At 41.1% G+C, this 23,765-nt stretch overlaps 1 protein-coding gene across 4 annotated transcripts in view; it reads left to right on the top strand.

Moving 5' to 3' along the window:
* The first annotated feature begins 6,252 nt into the window (after positions 1 to 6,252).
* mark4a (MAP/microtubule affinity-regulating kinase 4a) overlaps positions 6,253 to 23,765 on the top strand; it is a 29,855-nt gene continuing 12,342 nt past the window's right edge. For 3 of the 4 annotated variants that reach the window (XM_056397066.1, XM_056397063.1, XM_056397065.1), the window contains exons 1-11: positions 6,254 to 6,930; positions 9,429 to 9,626; positions 10,937 to 10,990; positions 14,577 to 14,625; positions 14,990 to 15,055; positions 19,033 to 19,103; positions 19,194 to 19,250; positions 19,853 to 20,089; positions 23,037 to 23,156; positions 23,246 to 23,345; positions 23,466 to 23,575. In XM_056397066.1, the coding sequence (XP_056253041.1) occupies positions 6,877 to 6,930; positions 9,429 to 9,626; positions 10,937 to 10,990; positions 14,577 to 14,625; positions 14,990 to 15,055; positions 19,033 to 19,103; positions 19,194 to 19,250; positions 19,853 to 20,089; positions 23,037 to 23,156; positions 23,246 to 23,345; positions 23,466 to 23,575 (1,116 nt within the window). In that variant the 5' untranslated portion in view covers positions 6,254 to 6,876. Of the gene's footprint in view, positions 6,931 to 9,428; positions 9,627 to 10,936; positions 10,991 to 14,576; positions 14,626 to 14,989; positions 15,056 to 19,032; positions 19,104 to 19,193; positions 19,251 to 19,852; positions 20,090 to 23,036; positions 23,157 to 23,245; positions 23,346 to 23,465; positions 23,576 to 23,765 lie in introns of all 4 variants that reach the window. The other variant, XM_056397062.1, reaches the window with a different exon arrangement.

Below are 23,765 nucleotides of genomic sequence, written 5' to 3' on the forward strand. Positions count from 1 at the left end.
TAATTCTTAGAAGGTGGTTTAAAATAGGTTCCGCTAAACAATAGAAAATGGTCTGAAAGATGTTAGAAAAGTGCTGCTGCTGAGCATTAAATGAAGAATAAACATAGTTAAAACATGGAGATGGATGATTTCTTGTGGCAACAGAATTTGTGCTGTTCACTCAGCTCGAGCAGACTCAGATCAGGTCAGTGTATGGCTGATTGTATTAGTGTGAGAAAAAGTAGGATGTGCCACGAGACATGAATTTAATAATGTCATCTGGTGCAGCATTTTTATTTCATTTTATTGAATAATATTCATAACAACTTTCAGATACAGTATGTACCGGTAGTCTTTTCTTTGTAGCTCGTCCACATCTCACTATGAAGGGATAAAAGAGAATAATTATCATCAGACTGTAGAAATATCAGCATTTTTCTTGCAGCCCAGATAAGTTCAAATGATTTGAAAGCCCTAATCACCACCAACCTAAAAGTGTTATGAATGCAACATGAGGCGTCGGCAGCCTCGCTCACCCCTTGGTGAACCCCCCATCCATCTTTCATCTGCAGAGAGTTAAAGTTAGAGCCTAATGACTCCACATCCTCTCTGCCCCCCTGCTGACGGTGCGCTGCAAACCTGCCCTCCAACACTTCACAATTGGCCTGTGTGACCTTTGACACATGAACCCACTCATCTTTTTCACATTCGTCAATGCATCTGTATGAACACCGTGTGCCCTCTTCCGTCTGTGTTACACAACAGGTCATAAACACTGACGGGTGCAGATCAGGAACACAGGTGGGGGGCAATGGGGCACCTGCCTGACCGAAACACAACGAGGAGGCTGCGCAGTGAAGCCTACAGGCCTGCAGAGCTGTGGCACCACAAGATAGTAAGACTATACTGTCTTATACGTATGCATGTATATTGTGTCCAAGCGCTTTATGCAGAAAGCAGAACAATTTTAGATGCTTTGCCTTTAAATGTTCATCTGCACGACACCAAATGAACCCACAAAGAAGAAGTGATATTATTTAAAGGTGCAGAATGAAATATCATATGTATTACATAATGATCAATACATTTACTACATTTTAAATGTATTGCCACTTTCTTTTAATTTCACCAATCCAGACAAATTATGGTTAGTGACAACATTAGTTAAACGTTGCCTCCCTCTAGTGGCTTTTGTGAAGTATTACATGACAAACTGTTCAAACACAGAGGTAAGTCCTTTACATCATTGATATGTGTGCACACATTCGCACATAAAGAGTCTGACTCTGCAGACAGTTTACTTGAATTGAATGTGTTTGCTGATATGATTTGCCTGACACTGGACTTGATTTGTATCACTTTTTTTTCTCTGATTTTAATTAAAAAGATATTTTCCATTTTTCTTAATTAATAGAAATCTGGACCTGATTTATTCTCAAGAAAATATTACAAGAAAATAAATATATAAAACCCTGTAGGTAGTGAGCTCCTCTGTGTGAACCAACTAGAGACTCTCTTGCTCTGTCCTTTCAGTTTGTTGATTTGGGGAACACTACTCAGCAAACTAATCTTTAAATTATATCAAAAAACTTACTCTTGTATTATTTTTCATTTGGCTGAGAGTCAGCAGTTCACCTGTCTGTCTGTCCGTGTTGCTGCTGACAGGATTTTCAGAATAAAACGACCACTGAAATTTAGACATAGTGGTCATTTTGTCCATTGAAGACATTTTCAATTCTGTGACATTTGAAACCTTTAATGGTTTCAGATTCAGTGCTGTCCACCACCAGCTCCTGCAGCTGGTCAACAATGTGTAGTCTGAAGTTGAGGGTTACCACATCAGTCGACTATTCCCCAGATCCCAGTCTTTCAGTCTTTATCATAATAACCAACATTGTGCAGCAAACACAAAAATCTGGCAACTGAAAGTTGCTGCATAGACCTTACTAGTAACACAGAGGGAAGTTAAAGTGATCAGATCGTCTGAGATGGATAAAAAATATTGGTAGAGACATATATACATGTATATATATATATATATATACATATATACATACAGTATATACATATGTATGTGCATATACATACATATGTATATATGTATACATATGCATAGATGTATGCATACATACATATTCCTTGATAACTGCTGTTGTGGACTCTGGATGGAAATACTGGATTTACAGGAAATATTGCACCAATATGATGAAGAACATTGATCTTTAGCTCTAGGGATGACAGTGTCAGTCTGTCAGTCAGTCCGCCACTTCGGTTGACACTGAAATATCTCAACATTTAATGGATGGGTTACCATGGAATTTGATACAGAAATCCATGGTCTTCAGAGGATGCATCCTTGCCATAGTTGACATATGGTTTCAGTTTAAATATATCATCTGGTACAGGATGGATTGTCATGGAATTTGGTACGGACATGTTTTGTAACCAAATTAGATGCCCCATAGGCAATAAATATAAAGCTGGCCAATTGGTCACTTTATTCCAGTTTTGGGCAGGTTGCATGGGCTAATTTTTTGTATCATTTGGGCAGTTTCAAGCATAAATTGCGTCCCATCTCTGATCTGAGTAGTAGCATTGAGACTGATGGAGCACTGACATCAGTAGACTCAGCTCAATGCACAACAACTTATAACTGATGACCATCAAAACCAAATGTCAAGTTTATTACAACTAAGTAAAATCCAATCTATAGCAGCTAAGCCTAAAACTTTATGTCGCTGTGGGGTTTATAGACGTGCAGGTTTAAATGACGTGCTCACTCTTCTTAACCAGCTGCTAATGTGTGGTGGAAATATTGTTCAATTTCCTGTTATTGTTTCTGATACAAAGTTTATTTCTCACTGTTGTAGTCCATAAAACATATACAGGAATCCGTCAGTCAGTCTCCATAAACATCCAAACGACAACATATTTCAACGTGTAAGTGCAACATGCCTGTCCTGACATGGCACAGTGTTGCAGGCAAAAATTTATAATAATTAAAAACGTTATGCCTTCTCCAGCCAGCAATACCTGTCCCCCAATGAAAGGTTCCTACCTGTATTGTGTGACCCAGAATAGTGACACCCAGTGGCCCAATTGGAATCCCACATACAGACAAACAGAAATGGCTCCAATACAATCTCCTGTTCTACCAAATTCCAAAGGTGTTCTACTGGATTCAGGTCTGGATACTGGGGGAGCCACTGAAGTTCACTGAGCTCGTGTTCATGAAAACAGTTTGAGACAGTTGAGTTTTCCTTTGTGACATGGAGCAGTACCCTGCTGGAAGTAGCCATTAGAAGATGGTAAACTGTGGCCATAAATGGATGCAGATGGTCAGCAACAATACTCAGAGACGCTGTGGCATTCAAACCATGATTGATTGGTATTTAGGGCCCAAAGTGTGTCAAGAAAACAATCTTCACACCATCACACCACCTGCTCACTGGATGTATCTGGATGTTTTTGTCTCCATTCTGAGTAAAAACTCTAGAGACAGTTGTGTGTGAAATACTCATACCAGTCCGTTTGGCACCAACGATCATGCCACGGTCAAAGTCACTGAGATCACATGTTTTCTTCATTCTGATGTTTGATGTGAACATTAGCTGAAGGATCTGGATCAGCAGGATTTTACGCATTGCACTGCTGCCACCTGATCAGCTGATTGGAAAATTGCATGCAAGTGCTATATCTTGCTATATATTGTTAACGCTTGTCATCTAGCACCATCACCAGGTCAAAATTAAAATTTTTCCAATACTGCAAAACCAGCCCAGAGTCAGGAGTTCACAGTGACTTTAAACACAACACAAACTTAAATTTAACCAAAACCACGATTTTTCACTAAACTTAACTAAAGTGCTTTAGCACCTAAACCATGGATGGGACCCTGGATATGACCCCCGGTCTCCGGTGTGACTTTGTACTCCTGCCATCCACCCCAACCACCTCTTTGTGACTCTGCTACTGTTCATGAATGTGACACTTCATTCAAAAAATATGTTTCCAACTGAGCTAGATTGGTTTGAAAGTCTGACTAAGTGTCTCGAAGAAAAGTGAAAATTTGTGTCCACGTGTACAAATCAATAGATAATATTGTGTGACTATTTCACAAACTGTCATGCTGAACATCAGTATGTTAGCAATGTCATTGTGAGGTTGATGTGGTCCTCCTCTGCTCATGCATACTGTTGGCGATAACAGAAAGCAGCAGTTGGAACCCGGGCTACACCATCTAACCAGAACACATGCTGGGTCACTGGCTCCACCGCCTACTAAACGAAAGGAAGTCTGGAGAGGGGGATGGAGGGAACTGTCTGGCAGAATTAGCACACCATTTTAAAGATCACAGTAGTAATTAGAGGGTCAGTGGAAATGAGAGACCAGAGTTCCTTGAGAAGAGAGACATAAAAGTAGAAAAAGAATCTAAAGGCTGGGTATCAGCCTCAACAGAAGGCCTCCATCCACTGAAAACAAGAATGACCAGTCAGGTATCTGAAGCCCAGAGGAGACAGCTGACAGAAACTAAGAAAGGCAGTTGTTGGGAATTATCAGGTATGCACCTTTACAGTGAATTCTGCCTCACAGGTCCAACTGGAAACTGAGCTTTTGATGAAGATGATGAAATAGGCTGCTACAGAGCAGAGCCTTTGATAAAGATGATTTTATACCAAAATAAGCTTTTGCAAATCCAGATCCTTCTGTGGGGACCACCTACTTAGAGATGACCCCTTGAGGTCCAAATGGGCCCTTCCAAGAAGAAGAGGGGATTTGAAGTGCTGCTGCTCCTGTGTATCAGGAAACCCCCAAGAGCTTCATCAGATGGTTGAGGGTTTCCATGCAGTTTTCAGTGTGGTGATAAGAGGTTAGGGTTGAGATATAAAGGCCAGTATAGAGGCTCAAGGCTGGATGAACAATATTTGTTATGAAGTGATGCTCTAATCATTTCTTACACACATCATACTAATTTCAAAAACATTTTTTCCAGTCTTTTGGTCAAGTTTCAGAAGGTTTTATAGCATCGCAGAGGCTCTGAGTTGTGGAGTAATACCTCTGTCTTTTTAAAGGATCTGCTTTGTCTGAGAGAACAACCTTGGCACCACAGTGCAGACCTCTCCTGTCCCTGTGCAGGCCACTGCCACGCCACATGTCATGAATCAGATGATAGAAAAGCAGCAGATACTGAAATGAATCAGAGATGTGGATGGTGAAGCTCTGTACTTCGGCCATCTTTGGAGAGTTTATGCTAATTTACGCACAAATCTACGCTGGTAAAACCGGCAGTGGGCTGTGTTGTGTTGGACCTGTCAGCATCTCTGATGTGGCGCATCTCAACTGCGTCAAGCGAAATACGGTTAGACGGCTCAGACAGGAAGTTACAATATTCGGTTTCCAAAATAAAGGGGCAACATTTGTCGCTTTGGAGAAATGGGGCGTCGATCCACCCATTTTGTGTTCCCGCTGATTCCCACTCAAAGCCACAGGATGCTGATGCCTCTTCCACTAGGGATGGGGTGAAACGCAGGTTGAAACGTGGACTAATATATGCATCATATATACGCATACATGATATAGCTATATGATGCATATATAAACTGAATAATTCTGGATATTTATTCAAATTTAGCAGTACTTGGGCTAATACTATAGAATTCTGTATGTAATTCTGTATATATTTACCTGTATCTCTTATAAAGTAGCTTTGTGTCTCTATTTGAAAAGTATACAGGCTCTATCATTTTATCAGGATTAAAGCACATTGTTAAAACAAGCGGGCCATTGCTACAAAATATTGATATGTATTAGGCTACTCTTGATTTTCCTTGTTTTTAATAATTTCGATTTTTTATTGCAACCACATAGTTTTACACTACAGCCTTTCTCTAGCAAAGCTAATAATGATAATAATGATAATAATAATAATAATAATAACAACAACAACAACAATAATAACAATAGTAATAATGATAATAAATTACTTTATTTATTAATTAGTTTTCAGAGCAGAGTTAACCTGCTTTACCAAAATAATTAGTTCAGAACAATAGGATTAAATAATCAGGCCACAATAAGTAGGCAACAAATAATTACATTTAATAAAATGATAATAACAACAAAACCACAGTAAAATAGATAAACTACAGAATAGATAAAACGAACTAAAACGAGTGGCAATATGAATGATTTTTGTTATCTATTTAGGATAATGAGTTATTGTTTCATTAATGCGATCGCCATTAAGGCTTTTGCTTCAAAAAACCAACGACCGGAACTGCTGTCTGCGTGTCGCCTTCCTGACTTGACGGTGGTGCGCATCTCACCGACCGGGAATACCGATTTCTGAACATTTCGGCCTTTTTCCCCGCTGCACCGTAAGCTGTGTTTTCCTGCGAGCTGCTGCAAAGCGGAGCGGGTTGCATTGGCGTCGCGGGGTGAGAGCGAAAGATTACAGCCTGTCGGTCAGTATTATGACAAACGGAGATGACACACATCCAGAAGGAGCCGTGTTTGTTTTGTATGGCGAAATGAGGCAGGGGGTGGAGAGTCGCCACAGAGACGCTGGGCTCCGGCCAAACATCACCGCATTTTAGCACTTATTCGATGCTAGGGATTTGCATTGCATTGCATTTGCTGCATCGTTGATCGGCCGTATTTTTGCAAAGTGCATGGTGGAAATGCAGCTTGTTTGAGGACACCCCCCTCCAGATATCAATTGCTGCCATGATAGGCAGAGGTCTCCTCTCGACCGCGGCTCAGCCGGTTGGAGAAGAGGCAGATTGATTTGGGACGGTGGGTCGCATCTGCGGATGTTATTCTGTCTGTGGAGCCTTTCTATCATCCGCGCAAATACACCGTGATTCTTACTCAGGGAAAAAGGAGAAAGAAAACAACATGTCTTCTCGATCTGCATTACCGTCTGGAAACGACAGGAGTACTGGAGACCATGTAAGTGCAATTACAGCCTATAGCCTGTATTTGTGTGCATGCAAAAGATAAATCGTGCATCCCCTAAACGGAGATCTCCTCATATCTGTGGCCTTTTGCATTCACTGGCTTTATTCACAGTGCAGACTGGGGTCACAGATGGTGCTATTTTTCCTCATTAGATGAAAGGACTCTGGAGATTATATTGGATGGATATTTTATCGGAGCAGGCTCTTTCAAAATGGGCTAACCTTGAGTGTCTGCGCAGCCCGGAATGAGTCCATCCGCATACGATAACACTCAGCGGATATGCGCAGAAAGCCTGAAAACCAGCCGTCACCTCTTATTATAAGGCTGTGGAGAGAGAGTGATGTCACATAATACTCCTTGCTGCTGCTGCTACTGCTGCCTCCTGTGTGTGTGTGTGTGTGTGTGTGTGTGTGTGTGTGTGTGTGTGTGTGTGTGTGTGTGTGTGTGTGTGCATGTGTATGTTTGCGCGCGCGCGTGTATTCCCCAGAAATTGGATGGGTGGGACAAGAGCACAGAAGGCCAAAATAAATGTGTAGAGAATATCTGGGTTGTTCGCATGAAGCGAGGGGATTACTGCGTAAAATGATGTGCAGTCCATTGCTGCGCAGCCTACAAAGCGCCCAACCCCAGAGCCAGTGGGTGTCAGACAGCGCCGTACATTCAGTACAGTGGAAAACAGTAGCGGCCTGCAGAAAAGACAGAAGCCAAGGGGGTTTATTCATGTGAGACAGAATAACAGGGTCCATTAATGTAGAACCCATCTATCCATCTATCCATCTATCCATATATCTATCTATAGCCCTACTCCTTATTAATGTACATCAAAATGGTGACATTACCGATTGACGTTGCATTATGTCATTTCTTTGCCTAAAACACTTCTGGCAAGACCCCCCCCCCCCCCCCCCCCATCTGTTTGTTAGCAGAGCTTTCAGCACAGAGGGATGGTTAAGCCAGTAGATTTGTGTGTGTGTGTGTGTGTGTGTGTGTGTGTGTAATTTGATGTGTGTGTGTGTGTGTGCATGATTGATTATGAATGCAGATCCGTTCCTTCCATTAGAACGGATCTCGATCTGCTCTCATCACTCTACAATTAAGTGATGATGACAGATGAGTGAATTGACAGGACGTTGCCACACTGGCACAGGTGAGGCTTTGGCTGTGCGTTGTACAGTTCGTGGATTAATGTACTCTGCTGCACACTGCAAGAGCCTCCAGCGCTCTGGGTTGGGACTGGTTATGTGGACTGTAGAGAGAGTCCAAATTGGTTCTAGGTGGGGCGTGAGAACAGGAATGGAAGCATGGGAAGATAGGAGTGTCTGAAGGTGGGGCTTAAGGCTGCGTGGTTGTGTTTGCATTTGTGTGTGTGTGTGAAGCTGAGAGCAAAATGACATGCTGGGGGGATGGAAGTGTGATGCCTCAGGGAGTGGGACTGGCCAGGGACCACTGTGCCGGCATCTGCTCCCTTTTTTACGCTCGCCTCCTACATCTCGCTCTCCACTAGTTGTCCTTTCTCTGGTTGTCTCTGTCTTTTCTGCCCCTTTTCCATCAGATATCCTGATTTCTCTGTGTCTTAGTACGGCCTGTTGTTTTCCTCCCCCCACCATCTCTTCTCTGTCTTCCCTCCTCTGTATCTTCCCTTGTTTTGTCACATGACAAGAAGCCACTTCATACTGTAATACATCAAGCTTTGTTTGTGTAAATGCACATTGTTGTCCCCCCTTTCTCTTCTGCTTTGTTTACTGGCTGGAAATTATCAGTGACTCAAGCTTTGGACTCTATCATCGCTGCACAACAATACTCTGAAGCATCGGGGTCCAGAATCGAGCAGCGTCAGTCGGTAACGTGGAGCAGCAGCAGCAGCAGCAGCAGCAGCGCAGCTAACTGTTTACAGGGCGGTGAAAGCTTCAGGGCTACCTCACATTGCAGTGAACATATTAAATTTACAGTCTGTCACACTGCATGAAGACATCTTCGAGCAGTCAAGTCACAGAGCTCTAACGACAATGATGCAGAACCCAAAAACCCAAAATGGAAACATTATGTTCAAGTGTTCTTGAGCTGTTAACCCAGAAGTGAAGGGCATGCATTCATTCAGCTCAGCTTTAGTCCTCTTTCTGTTTGTCATGTTACTTCCTAAGTCTACCAATAGATTATAAAGCTGGGCTGTGTATTGTCACCGTGTTGTCAGAGATGTACACTCATCTGTGAAACCAGTAGCTGCTCAGTGACTCCACAAACGCAGCAGATACTCAGTGTGATGAGGAGTTCCCTGGACATATGCCTTCAAACTGTTTAGTTTCTCTCTGGATCTCCATGTTCTTAGTTGTGCAGAGTTCACAACTAGCTTGCAGAGACAGAAGGAGCTCACCCAGATCATTGTGCTTCTGTGGACCATCAGTGCTCCAATGGTGCAGACAGACCTGGAGGACCTTTGCCAGCCTACTGCTGCTGCTCACTTTAACCCCCTCCCCCCCATTTTCTTCCAGCATGTGTCGCTGGGGGCCAGCCGCTCAGACAAGGCCACCAGCCAGTCCAGCCGCTCGCTGGGTGCCCGGTGCAGGAACTCCATCGCCTCCTGCTCTGACGAGCAGCCGCACATCGGCAACTACCGCCTGCTCAAGACCATCGGCAAGGGAAACTTTGCCAAGGTCAAGCTGGCCCGCCACATCCTGACGGGCAGGGAGGTGAGACAGGGGGCACTGGAGGTCCAGGGAGGGGGGAGGGGGGAGGGACAACAGGAATGGATGATTAGATCATGAATGAGGAAATTATGTTTGTAGGGTGAAGAAAGGCAAGAAGCTGCTGATGTCGCTGGTGTCGTTAAGATGTAATTCAGTGCATTATCGAGTCTTGATCATCATATTTATAAAGAAGTAAATCTTACTGTATAGTCGTATCTTACCTCCTTATTGAACCTCCTCTATCATAATTTTCACTGTTCAAGTTTTTACTTAAATTTCAATAAAAATGATTTCAGTCCATTGTTCAGTTACTTGAAGAATGACAAGGTTTAAACTAGGGCTGCACAATTAATCAAATTGCAATATGGCCAAGTGCAAAATCCAAATTGCAAGAGCTGCAATTTTTTGGATAAAGACCGTAAATGAAGCATTGTGGTGCTACAGAGACACCCAGCCTACAAATCATATTCTCCAGATGTAAAGGGACATGTTGGGACAAGCCTCAACAAAAATCACATCATCATTTTCCTTTTTTTTTTCAGTGAAAATGAAATGTAAAAACGCTCATTCCAACAGAAATCGTGACTCGTATTGCAATTTCAATATCTGCCAAAATTGTCAAAACATGATTTTTCTTGCATATCGTGCAGCCCTAGTTAAAACACTGAATACTTAATGATGAAATAAATAGGTATCACTTCATGAAAGGTTGTAAAAGTTGTAACTAATTGCTTTTTTAATGTTTAATAAGCCATTTAATAAATAAAGATTTATAGATCAGTTATAAACCATTAAGAACAACTTTTGGAAAGCCAGGTTGACTGATTGGACTGTATGACCACCTACCTTCTTAATGGATTACCAACATTTAACTGCATTATGGCCAAAATAGAAAGGATGAACACTTCTTTACAACCTGGCAACCCCAAATCTGCTTTATTAAATGGCTTAGATCTGAACTATAAAGCATTAATGAAGGATTTATGAGTCATAAACCCATTTACAAATGGTGGCTTCGTTAAAAGAGCTACAACAAAATGGATATAAATTGTATTATTTTGATGTGGGACCGGTATACTCTAAAATAGCGTAGATATTGGTGTTGATTAGTTTCAGGATTTTTAGGCCGTGTCCTTATGATGCCCTAAAACATGCTCTCCTTTGAATTATATTCATCTACATTTTTGGATGATGAGACATTATTGTTGGATATTGATCAGTGACATCAGCAGGGAAGACGTCTGAGCGTCATGTAGGGAGATGATTATAAGCAAAGGTGAATTTTAATGGTGACGTGTTGATGTCTTTTCCAGGTTGCAATAAAAATCATTGACAAAACTCAGTTGAACCCAACCAGCCTACAAAAGGTGAGTTTTTCTTCTTTATACGGATGGATTGGAGAATCTGTGCATAATGTCTTTGAGTTAAAAATGAAACCCTTTTATTGGTATCTAGTGTGAATAGTATCATAATGTGGATGATTTCACATGATCACGTTGGTGTAATTCAACAAAATACGTATATGCCGCTGGGGACTTGGAGAGGTTCAGGTTTATCCTCAGTTTTTTCCCCCTCAGAGGGGGCAGGAACGAGAGAGCAGCTGATAGAGAGAGGGCACATAGGACATGATGCTGTTTGGCAGGTGCTAGGGACTGGATGGGAGTGAGAGGAGGCCTCTGCTCCAGAGGTCATCTCTCGTCTCTCTCTGGGCTAATCGCTGCCCTGAGAGGGGAGGTGACGCATGTCGGAAACCGCAGTCATCCAACCTATCCTTTTTTTGTTGTTTATGTTCTTCATTTGTCTTCCCCTAAAACACCCTTCTGTAATTATTTTGCGGTCGATGTTGCTGGGTTTTGGTGGCCGTCTCATTGCAAGAGGTGTCTTTAGAAAAGCTCACATACAGTGTGTCACATGGAGGGCTTTTGATGGGCCGGCTTCTTTTTTTTCCTGCCGGTCAGCATGTTGACCGTTGAGCCTGAATGGTGGGCACTCGAGGTTTGTTGTGCATGAAGGTCGGGGACATGCGGAGCAGTGGCCGCTTTGGTATTGGCAGCTATCAGCCTCAGAGTGGTGAAGACACACATGCTTAACTCAGATTCAGCAGCTGGAGTTGTAGTCATCTGGAGCAGGAGACCTGGACCGGTAGACATCCACATCCAGACACAACATGGCTGACATGAAGGCCATTTGATCAGGGTTGATCAGGTGCTCAGATGTCTCCATCTCCCAACCACAGGAATCAAAAACTTTTCCGCCCTGTCATGTGTACCTCATGCAGCTGCAACATACAGCTACAGTACGTCGTGGTGAAGGAATAAATGTGAATTAAAGAACGCAGATCACCATTCAATAAACCCATATTTGCCTGTGATGCTGCTTATGTGCACATACAGGCCAAAGCGTCTCCCTCTTTCAGCCATAAGTCTGTCCTTCCCTCTCTCTTATCTCTTTCTACCTCCCTCAGCTCCTCTGCCTGCAGGCAAGAAGTGAACAGACCAGAAGGATCAAATCAGGGATGAAGTAATTGTGCTTTATATGTGTGTAGCGTGTGTGTGATTTTGTTTGACAGGAAGATGTCTGTATGTCCTGCTACATATGGTAAAAACACCAGTGTTTCTTCACGTGAGGTGAAATGTAGAATTAAAGAGGCAGGGGCATATCGAGGATTTCTAGGGCCCATGAAATATTATTGCTAAGGGCCCCCCCTTTATCCTACTGGAAATTGTGTGGGGCCTTAGAATCGTCCACTTTACTGGTAGCAGCAAAATGTCCAAGCGATTTGCCCAGATTAAATGTTTATTAAAGAAAATAATCCTTTTGATTATATTTCTTTTTTTGTAGCTGATCTTTTCCTCAATCAAGTGACCTTGCGTTGTTGTAGTATTATCAAGGCTTTATCCCATAAATGCAACTTTTCAGTGTTTTATTTTCGTTGCCCTTTTGACCGCTGGCTTCCTCTAATCCTGATACTTTGACTCATCATATTGTTTGTGCTTATATCATGACAGAAAATGGATCTTCTTTACTTTACCTGGCCAGAATATTAGACACTTTGCAGGATCTGTTAAACACAATTTATATATTATCCCATCTTGACGCCTGGTGCTTTTCTTGGACCGGACCGGCTGCGGTGAAAGACAATGGTGCAACATTTAGGACAGGATTCGGGAGAAAGAGGCGAAGGATTGGCCACTGAATGGAGAGAATACTCTACAATTGGCTGGTGATGATAGCAGGCTTCTTTACATACCCGTGGGCTAGAGAAAATCCTTAGTACTGAAGACATGAAAGAGCCCATATTAGCATAATCTAGAGGGTGATGTATGTAGAGGGAAGAAGGAAAGAGGGAGATGTATAGAGGTGGATAAAAGAGGGGGAGGAAGGAAGGAAAAGAGGAAAGTGAAATCACAGATGAGAAAATCAAACCTCAACACCCATGAAGAAGGATTTTTTGAGAAGGGAAGATTACAGAGGCAGATTACAAGAGGAGACCTTCACATTGTCCTCCGCAGCGTTGGAGGACACCTCAAAACAAAATATGTGTCAGAATTTTATTTATTAGTATATTTTATTCTGTGTCCCAGATTAAATTTACATTACATACTGCTTTTTTTAATTAAAGCCAGAAACCTCATTGCCACAGTGCATGTGTGTGCGTTAACAGTGACCAGAGTCCAACATGTTGCTGGGCGGATTGTTTATTGTTTTGATGGACCTGGTCGCTCAGCCCTGCCATGACAAGCAGGGAAATAATGGGATGCCTGGATGATGAGAGGTTTCAGCACTACATATCCCAAGATTCCCTGTAGCACAGCTGGGGAAGCAGGGAAAGAGCCCGGTCTTAATACCTGGGTCGCTATGGCAACAGTGACGTTGTGGGGCACGGCTAGAAGAGAAGACTGCGAGAGGAACTGAATGAAGGGGGAGAGAATGGAGGGAGACGCACCAGGAAATAAGAGAGGGGGAAGGATTGAGAAAAGAGGATGGAAAAGCTTATCGCACCATCTTTTCTTTTATCAGTTGGAGTTGACAACACGGAGGAGAGTCGCTGGTTTTCAGCGATGGCCTTTTACTCAGGGACTGTACTGTTACATACATGAAACCAGGGGAGCTGGCTCAAATTTAATCCCCTGCTCTGCTCTGACAAAGTGCACAAATATATCCCACAGAGTAGACGTATCGCATGCAGTGAGAAGTTGGTCTGTTTTTCACTGCGGAGCCATCACATTAGTGTGTGGGGTCCATGCTGTTTTTAAATTGTGAGGACGTTTTGTTGGTTGTTGTCACCCTTGCAAATTTCATTTGGATGAATATCAGACACAGGAAGTGACAAAAGTATAAATTTGGCTGCTTGTACAGGTCAACCTCCAATGTCATCTTAATTTGATTTCACTTCTTTTCTTCTACTGAAGTTGGCATGCTAACCAGCTAGTTAGCCTCATCTCTTTCTGATATAGTCACTGTAGTGTCCAGTCTGGACTGAAGAAGTAACGCTGGTCAGAGGACGTAGTACCTCTTTTATTGTAAATGTGATTAGAATTATATGTTTGCAAGAATTTGAATTTTTACAATTCAATCGATAGGAATCACTACAACTTTTGTGAAAGCTCTCAGCTTTTGAAATCTAATGGTGATCTGCTAAAAATGAAAATACAAAAGTCCGCTATACTGATTTTACATGCCAACCATGATAACCTGACATCTCCCTGGGGTCATGTGACCTAAAGGGTAGTAAGTCAAAAATGAAACCCCTCATCAACTTCAAGAACATACACGGTTCTATAGTTTAAATGTATTGCTATAAGCGTGACTATAACAGTGCCCTCATCGCTACAATTTAAAGCACAGATTTACTGCATTCTGGATGGACAGTGTTCAACACTCAGAGGCAGTGATTGGATTTTATTTATGACCCATATTGTCATGCTATAATATTCTGTCTCTTCTCCCCAGCTTTTTCGGGAGGTACGGATAATGAAAGGCTTAAATCACCCTAACATAGGTAAGGCACATACATACATCTCCATCTTTGTGTGTATCCATCTGCGCGTGTGTGCGAGAGATTTGTTTCCATGTGTGGAGAGATTTGCTTCCATGTGTGACCAGACGGAAGTATAATGCTTTGAATAAGCTTCAGAGCATTCATTGACCAGAGTCTAGCAAGTGATGTCTCAGGCCTCATACAGAGGTCACGAGCTGGGATTTTCTAAAGCTGAAATGTCATATGGATCAAAAACCCCCGCAGCATTAACAGCGGGTTCCTTGGTATTAAGACAGACTGGCAGACGGCTGTGTTATTATTTATAACATGTGCAGGATTTGTTTATATATATTTGATTTTAATCTGATTCTGTTTTGGCCCACAGTGCAGCTGTTTGAGGTGATTGAGACGGATAAGACCCTTTACCTAATCATGGAGTACGCCAGTGGAGGTGGGTACATCTGTCGTCATCTTTTCAATTCAGCTGCAGCAGGAAATTCTTTATCATGTGATCAATATTATAATGTATTTTAATTCCTCCATTTGGATGCATGGTGAAACACAGTGGCTAATGGTAAAATTGCAAAACACTGCTTCATTTGAGGGGTATTTCTTTCACCATAATTGAACAGCTTAAAGAAATAGTTTGACATATTGGGAAATAATAGTTAAAAAAGATGATTGATGTCATTTTCATGTTTGTATACAAAATATAAAGCTAGAACCACATTAGCTTAGCTTAGCAAAAAGACAGGAGGCAGTGGTAACAGCTAGCATATTTCTGTCCAAAGGTGTTTTTTCTTCACTTGAACAGAATAATATATACAGTACATACAGCATACGTACTGTGCAAACAAAACTGATTATTCTAGGGATGCAGCCACCAAATATATACATATTTATATATGCAACCAGTCAAAAGTTGTACAACACCTTAATTTTTCCAGTTGTTACAAAAATGTATGGGCTCTATTTTAACGGTCCAAAGCGCATGGTCTGAAGCGCATGGCGAAAATGCATGTAGGGCAGAAAAAACTGTCGCTGCGCCAGACACGTGGTTCTTTCAAGATTGTACTTAATCTCTTGATTATTCATTGAAGTGTTTTGGGTGTAACATCCAATAAACCAATCAGAGTGCTATCTCCGATTCCCTTTAAAAGCCAGGTGCTCCAGTGACGCAGTATTTCACACAGAATTAGATTCAATTTATGGTGTGTTGATTACATATTGTGACTGACCAGTGAACCCAGTCCACGAGCACGCCGTAGCTCTGTGCGTCCTGGGGGGCAAAGAAGGGCTGAGTAAATCAGTGAGCTCTACCAAGAAGTAACGGCACATATCACAACGTTAAAAATACTTTATGTTATATGATGAGAAGTGTGAATAAATCTTGCGTTTCGTTATGAAATTGTGGTGGGACAGATTTAGGTAATGAACAGGAAACACTGGCAGATTTACCAGGTATTAAGAAAGAACGCTTCTCTGCAGCGCCTTTGCGCGTTGTGCACCCACCTATGCAGGTGCATTTTAATGCCCCCTTAAAACAACAGTGAAATACTGAGCCACTGACTTGAGAGCAGGTTTTTGTTGGACAATCATGCAATCACTTTCCGCTGCCTCAAAATTGCAGTGCGCCATTAATGCTTCTGACCACACCTCATTTAAAGACCGACACACCCATGGGCGCTCCAATGGGCGCAAGTGTATTTGCTATTTACACAATGTGGGCGATGGAAAGGAAAATGACAACTGCGTCGATCTGAAGCAAATACACTTGCATTGCGCCACTTTGCACCAGGTGTAAGTCAGGGCCCTACATGTGTAATGCCTTATAGTTTGTAAAATTAAATATAGAACAAATATTTAAAAAAAGGAATCAGCTGAACACACTTGTGATGTTCTTTCCTCAATGGAAATCAAACATTGTTCAGAAGGTTTTTCCCAACACTGTTGTACAAGTTCCCACAGATGCACTTGTAGTTTGCATTTGTTCATGCCAAACCAACTTGATGTGGTTTAAGTCTGGAGACTGTGCTGTTCTTCCATCATGTGGAGCCTCTGTCTGGTTCTTCTCTTCTAATGTTTTGGCTCATTATCTTGCTGGAGGATGAATCCCTGACCAAAGAGTCTGTCCTCCTTTGTTTCTTGACTTTCTGATAACATTATACAGCACTACTTCCTGTACTTCCTGTGCAGTATTGTCCTAATAATGTAGTTTATTGCTTACCTTTGTACCATTTATGGTTATTCACTGGACTACTGGAGCTGCAAATGAAGCTGAATTTTTTAATAAAAACTGAAAAAATGGGGGTGTTTCAAAATGTTTTGACCAGTAGTGTCATGTATTTTAAAAATAATATGAGTTTGTGAGGCAATCAGCATAGACTCTAGGAAGTCACTGTGCCCAACCAAGAAATAGTCTAGCACATAACATTTACATTTACATTTACATTTACTCATTTGGTAGACACTTTTATCAAAAGCAACTAACAAGTGAGGGACAACACTAAAGCTTCAGTGCAGTAGGAGACCTTGGTCTAAGTACTACATAAATTTAATGTAACCCCCTAGTAGAAATACAACTTGTTTTTACATTGACATTTTTGTACAAAATAAACAGCTGACACGTAATTAATGTTCATCAATATGGTGACTTAAATTTGTGAAATTTACCTATTTTATCTATTCAAACCAGTGATATTTTGGAATTCTGAGATATTGAGACCGTGTACAGTAAAAAAAAATGCAGCGTACAGTAGATGTGTTTCCTTTTAATCTGATAGGAAAGACAGTATCTTTAAATTAAAGATGACTGCAGACTCTCCCCTAATAGGTGTTACATTCAAACTTAATAGACTATGGAACCACAGCATAAATAAGTGAGCAGTCCCTGTGCAGTAATGGTGCTGCTATTTAAACAGACTTCTAACACAGTTTCAAGAGTAATGCCAGCATGTTGCATCTAATGTCTCCTTTTCTTTTTGCGTCCATTAGTCTCTTATTTTTCTATTTGTGTCAGTTTCTTCTCACCAATTCTGCTTTTTTCTGTGCTCTGGCCCAGACCATATCATTTTCTCGCGGTGACCTTGGAAAATGTCACAGATAGTTTCAAATGTGGCTTTCTCTCAGGCCCATATTACCTTTTAAGTCACAGATAAAAAGATCATAAGGAAGTATAGGGGAGTTGTAGTGGTTCCTGAATTCCTGTGAAGACCAAAATGTACTCTCTATCTTTATATACATTATATTCAATACAATACCCAAGAGTTTGCTACATTAATACAAAAGGGACTAAGGGACTGTATAAAAATTCTTGTGAGGGGCTGGGGGGTCATAAAAAGAGTGGGGGTATTTTTTTTGTGTTTGAGGGGAGAATAGTCAGAATATTTTGAGGAGAACACGAGAGGGTTTTACACACATTTTTCTCACCCCATACTCCAATATATTTTAAAATATTAATTTTATACTGTTGATTCATATTGTTTTATATGAGTGAGCTTGTACAATGGGGTTGGGTGTTTGTTTCACAGTGTATATTTTTATGTTTTTATATTTTAACATAGTTTGACAAAATACACTTATTCATTTTCCTACTTAGTTTAGCATTACCACTCAAAATGGGTGGAAAATACCTAACTTGGCTCTGTCCAAACCTAGCAGAATTTCACTAAAGCTTGTACAAATATAAGTGAAATTATATAACTGTGCTCTATAATAATAATAATAATATAGGTAATTATTAAAGTAGACAAGAGGCATAACATCAGCAAACCAACACAGTAATGTCAGCTATGTAGCAATATCTACCTAAACTCTGCTAACATTAGATTGTGGTCAAACCAGACCAAGTAAGACTTAAGCAGCATAAACCAAATGTACTGAACTGAGCAAGGGTGCATTTTACTGCCTTTGAATTCAACTTTTATTTCTTCCTTCCAAATTTACGTCGTCTTACTTTAAACTTCAAATAAACCGGCATACAGCATGTTAAATAATGAGCTTTAGAGGTGCTCATAGGTAAATTTTGTAACCTGTGGACAGAACCAGGACAGCTGTTTCCTGCAGTTTCCTGTCTTTATGCTAGGCTAGGCTAACTGGCCTAAGCTTCATATTGAATGGATAGATATGAGAGTGGTATTGATCTTCCCATCTATCTCTTGGCAATAAAGTGAATAAACATATTTCCCAAGATGTCAAACTATTCCTTTAAGTCTTTAACATTGTTAAAAGACAATTTCCCTCCCCTGAGGAGAATAAAGTTGAAGTAGACACTGCACTTATAAAACTTATAAATGTTAACCTTATAAATATTAATAACTCAATTAATGTGACTCATATTAAGTGTGTATATCAGCCATGTATAATCAATAACAGTATGACTGTAATGCTTATGGCTTTATTACCGGACTGATCTGCGCTCACTCACAGGTGAAGTGTTTGACTACCTCGTGTCTCATGGGAGAATGAAGGAGGTTGAAGCCAGAGCCAAATTTCGACAGGTACGAATAAACCACCTCTTGCCCACGTTGCACCAGTCCTCACATTTAATTGTCAGTACTTCAAATTTGTCTGTGTCCTCATGTCCACAGATTGTTTCCGCTGTCCACTACTGCCACACGAAGAACATTGTCCACAGAGATTTGAAGGTGAGAAAGCTCAGAAGATGTTTTGGGCTGCTTTCAGAGATGAGGGATTAAGGCTAGTCCAAGACTAGGACATTTCTTTTACTGACAGATTACACTAAACTGAAAGTTATAATCTGGGACTAGTCCTAATCTGTGTCTGTGAAAAGGGCCCTTTAGCATCTTAATCGCACAGTAAAGCACTGATGAGTGGAGAGGCTGATTTTTTTCACCAAGCTGAGAAGGGTTTGAGGCAGTCCCAGTCTGACTCTTGTTGTAGTAGATTATAAGATTCCTAAACACACACAGTGACATATATACAGTATGAGTCACGTCCAGTATCTATGTTGTTGGACAACATGCAAGCACCACCCCCCTCCTCCCCATCTGTCTCTCAGTCGTGCTCTTTTATTTTCCTCATCACAACTCCCATTCTTGTGTCCACCTACTTTCTCATTCCTCTCTCTCTCCTCCCCCATCCAACTATTTTCTCCACTGCTCCCCCCTTCCTCCCCACCCCCAATGTGTTGTTCTCTCTATACATCCCTTTTTCTGCCCTCCTTCCCTTCCTCTCGACTGGCCATCCCTGCCTCTTTCTCCTACACATCAATGTATGTATGACTCAGGCGGAGAACCTTCTGCTGGATGCCGACGCCAACATTAAGATCGCCGACTTCGGCTTCAGCAATGAGTTCACGCTGGGCAACAAGCTGGACACTTTCTGTGGCTCACCGCCCTACGCTGCCCCAGAGCTTTTCCAGGGCAAGAAGTATGATGGGCCTGAGGTGGACGTCTGGAGTCTGGGAGTAATCCTCTACACACTGGTCAGCGGCTCTCTGCCCTTTGATGGGCAGAACCTGAAGGCAAGTGGATGGGAGGAGGGACTGTCTGTCTGCGTGTCTGTCTGTGTGGGTAGACTCAGAGGCTAAAGGGTCCCTCAGTCAGATATGGTAACAGCAATGGCTTTACTTATATTGAAATGCATCTGATTAAGTCAAGAAAAAAATTGAGGCATCAGGTTTGGTTCATAAAACCTTAAAAAACCATGACATGAAAAATCTATCCTGAAGAAACAACAAAGAAAGGTTGTAATTTGCCTTCTCAGTATTCACACTTGCCTTTAATGTCCTTTTATTAATCCATTCTACAAAAGAGGCCTTGAATTGTGTGATATTTTAACTTGTGCTTTCACTGTCAGTGCAAGACCGCTACACAGTCCATGGTTGAACCCTTGAGTATGATAATATATGGTATTTAATGATTGAAGAACCATTCTGTGGTGCTGAATAAAACCTATTATTTTGATGTGTGCTGTACTGAGCGTCATGTTGAGGCAGGGTGATTTCAAGTGTTATCTTGATTATTATTATTATGTGATGTGTTCTGTTACAGTAAAAGTGGATAATAGAATTTCTGCCTGGCCCCAAAGTGCAGAAACACAGGTCTTTGCATAGTCTGGATCAAATCCAGGGATGTAGTAGCTTCCTGGTGACTCAGTGAATGACGTGTTGGTGTGGCATTCTGGTCCTGAATGTGGTCCAGGACCTTTGTGTCTCATTCCCTCCAGCATTTTTCTGAAAAACATAATTTTTGTTCATGTGGATTGCCTACTGATCACTGACTACATAGTTCATAGTTGTTGTTATTCATTAAATCACTGTAAAATACAACATTTACTAAAAAAACATACCCCCTTTAAAAAGTGGCTGTGAATTGTGGTTGAAATAGAGAAGATAGAAAGAGAAAGAAGAGAGCGAAACTATAACCTGACCGATACTGAAGTTTTGAAGCTTGTATTGATAATTGAGAGTCTTTTCACCAAATGTGTGTGAAGCCTGCATTAACTGCTTTTCATCTACGCGGGGGCCTGCAACAAGCTGCAACCACGAACATCTTAGAAATATATAAAGTTGACATGGTGAACGTGTTAGCACACCTGATTGCTAACATTTACAAATCACACACATCCAGCAGACATGTAGCACCATTAACATTCATTTAGAAAGATGCTTCTGTCCATCTGGCAAATCTAGAAGTCCAATAATAACTCTTGTTTTAGCTCTGGTTTTGGTGTCCACCAACTCCTGCAGGAAACATCTGCTTCTTAAGCTGCTAAATGCGCCACTATGTTTATCATCATCTAGTTGCTAACTGTGTTTGCCTGATGTTTGGTGCTGGACAGGCAGTGTGCAGTGGGTTTTTAGAGCTTCTTTATGCAACCCAAATCACATTACACATGGCAATTTGATCCTTTGTTACAGAGCCCGACCGATATTGGATATTTGGGGCGGATGCAGATACCGATATTAGGGATTAAAAAAATTCCGATATTGATATATCAGCCTATATATCAGCCTATATATATATATATATATATATATAAACATAAGAACAAATATGTATATATTTATTTAACTTGAATGAAAAGAAAGGATCAAATATACATAAAATGCTGCCTATATAACTTTACTTGACCCAAGTATTTCCACTAAATAAAACTGGCCGTCCGATATATCAGTCAGGCTCTACTTTGTTAATTGAAAGATATTAATTATAGCAGCTTTAAAGAATCATGGCCAACATGTATTGAGTGAATCATTTGACATTTGGAAAATAAACTTATCAGTGTTCTCTGGTGGACGAAGTGTGCAATGGTTTCAGTGTTTCTTAACTACATAAAACATATCTTTGGCATTTCTGTACTACAATATTTTGTTACTTATCAGCTGACATATATGTATATATACGCATAATATATATACGCTGGTCCGACGGGTCCATTGTCAATGTGAGAGAGACAGATATTGCAGGGCAAGGAGGGCCTGAGCGAATCAATGCCCTGTGCACAGTGTACAGTGAAATAAGATTTTATCCATTTGAAGTAGTAAAAAAACATAGAAAATCAATATGTGGTGTTCAATGTTGATATTGAGGTGGGCTGCCACAAATAAATCAATGTATGAGAAAGAAAGTTGTTAAATCAGATGGTTAATTTTTAATCAATATGCAGTTAATCTGATTTGAACTGGTTGAATTTCTGCCCCTAAAATGTGACGTTACTTAGGTTTTTATTTTTTCATTTTCGATATATATAAATTAGATGTAGTTTTTTTTTTTTGCCAAATCAGGTTTTCCACATTATAGCTGCATATTCTTATTGGTGCAGAATAAACTGTCATTTAAATCTTGTCAGATATAACAGATGTACCGAACGCTGACCTTTTAATTTCTGTTCCAAGTGTCACTCCCACTGATGAATAGAAGAGTAAAATAATGATCTCCTGTCTTCTCTGTGTTTGTATTCTGTAATGTTATTGCACCATAGAGTTAAATATAGTGTTTTTATCCAAAATCCAGCAGATGTCAATAAATGCCCCCCAGAGCTCAACCAAAGAGTGAAGACAAATGTGCATTTAACCCCTCTCATATCTGACTGCAGCCCAGCGTACTGCCTGCAGTGAGGGACTTGGAGATTACTTTTTTTATGCAACAGTCAGTCTTACATCAGACTGACCTGTCTCATCAGAGAACTTAAGACCAGTGTGAAACACTTTCATGTACTGTTGGATATGTTGGTAGTGAATGAACACAAATGAACTGTGACAGTTGTTAGTGGGGAAAGTCTTTCCTCTGCTGAGTGGACGTATTTGCGATAATTATTCCCTGTGACTGTTGCCTGATGCAAAAGCTGTTTTTATCTAATCTTAAAACTAACATAAATTCATATGAAGTAATGACTCGTGGTTCTGGTTTGGCCTGTTGCATTTGTAATGTGCTGTATGTGTTACATGTTACTGATGTGGCCAACAGGAGCTAAGGGAGCGTGTGCTGAGGGGAAAGTACCGCGTGCCGTTCTATATGTCCACGGACTGTGAGGGGATCCTTCGCCGATTCCTGGTGCTCAACCCTTCCAAACGCTGCACCCTAGAGGTGAGGAGTGGTGAACAGCACAAACATTTAATTTACCTCACGGGAAATTTGAACACAGCTGAGGCTTTTCTGTATTTCTGTTTCTACAGCAAGTCATGAAGGACAAGTGGATAAATTCAGGGTATGAGGGGGATGACCTGAAGCCCCACATAGAACCTGTTGAGGACTACAGTGATCCAGCTCGCATAGGTCAGTCAGCCGCTATTCTGCAGTCTTTACCAATACAAAAACTGATCAGAGTAGTCAAGTTACAAGCTGTTTTGTTGTATCACTGTCTCTTTCTTACCTGTGCTTGTTTGTGTTCTTCAGAGGTGATGGTCGGGATGGGCTTCACTCCAGAGGAAATCAAGGACTCTCTGCTCAATCAGAAATACAATGAGGTCACCGCCACTTACTTACTGCTGGGCCGCAAAGGCGATGTGAGTTATTTAGATCTACCACAGTGTTTAATCATCCATAGTAGCTGTTCAGCAGACTGTCATACCGGAGCAACTCACAATGAGTTAAATAACATTCTGACCTTCTCCTCAATCACCAGTACATGAAAAATTACTTATCAAAAGAGTCTTGTAATATTTTTGAATACTGGTGCCATATCCAGTACTTACC

Source organism: Seriola aureovittata, chromosome 15 (assembly GCF_021018895.1).
Source record: "Seriola aureovittata isolate HTS-2021-v1 ecotype China chromosome 15, ASM2101889v1, whole genome shotgun sequence".
NCBI classification, from domain to species: Eukaryota; Metazoa; Chordata; class Actinopteri; order Carangiformes; family Carangidae; genus Seriola; species Seriola aureovittata.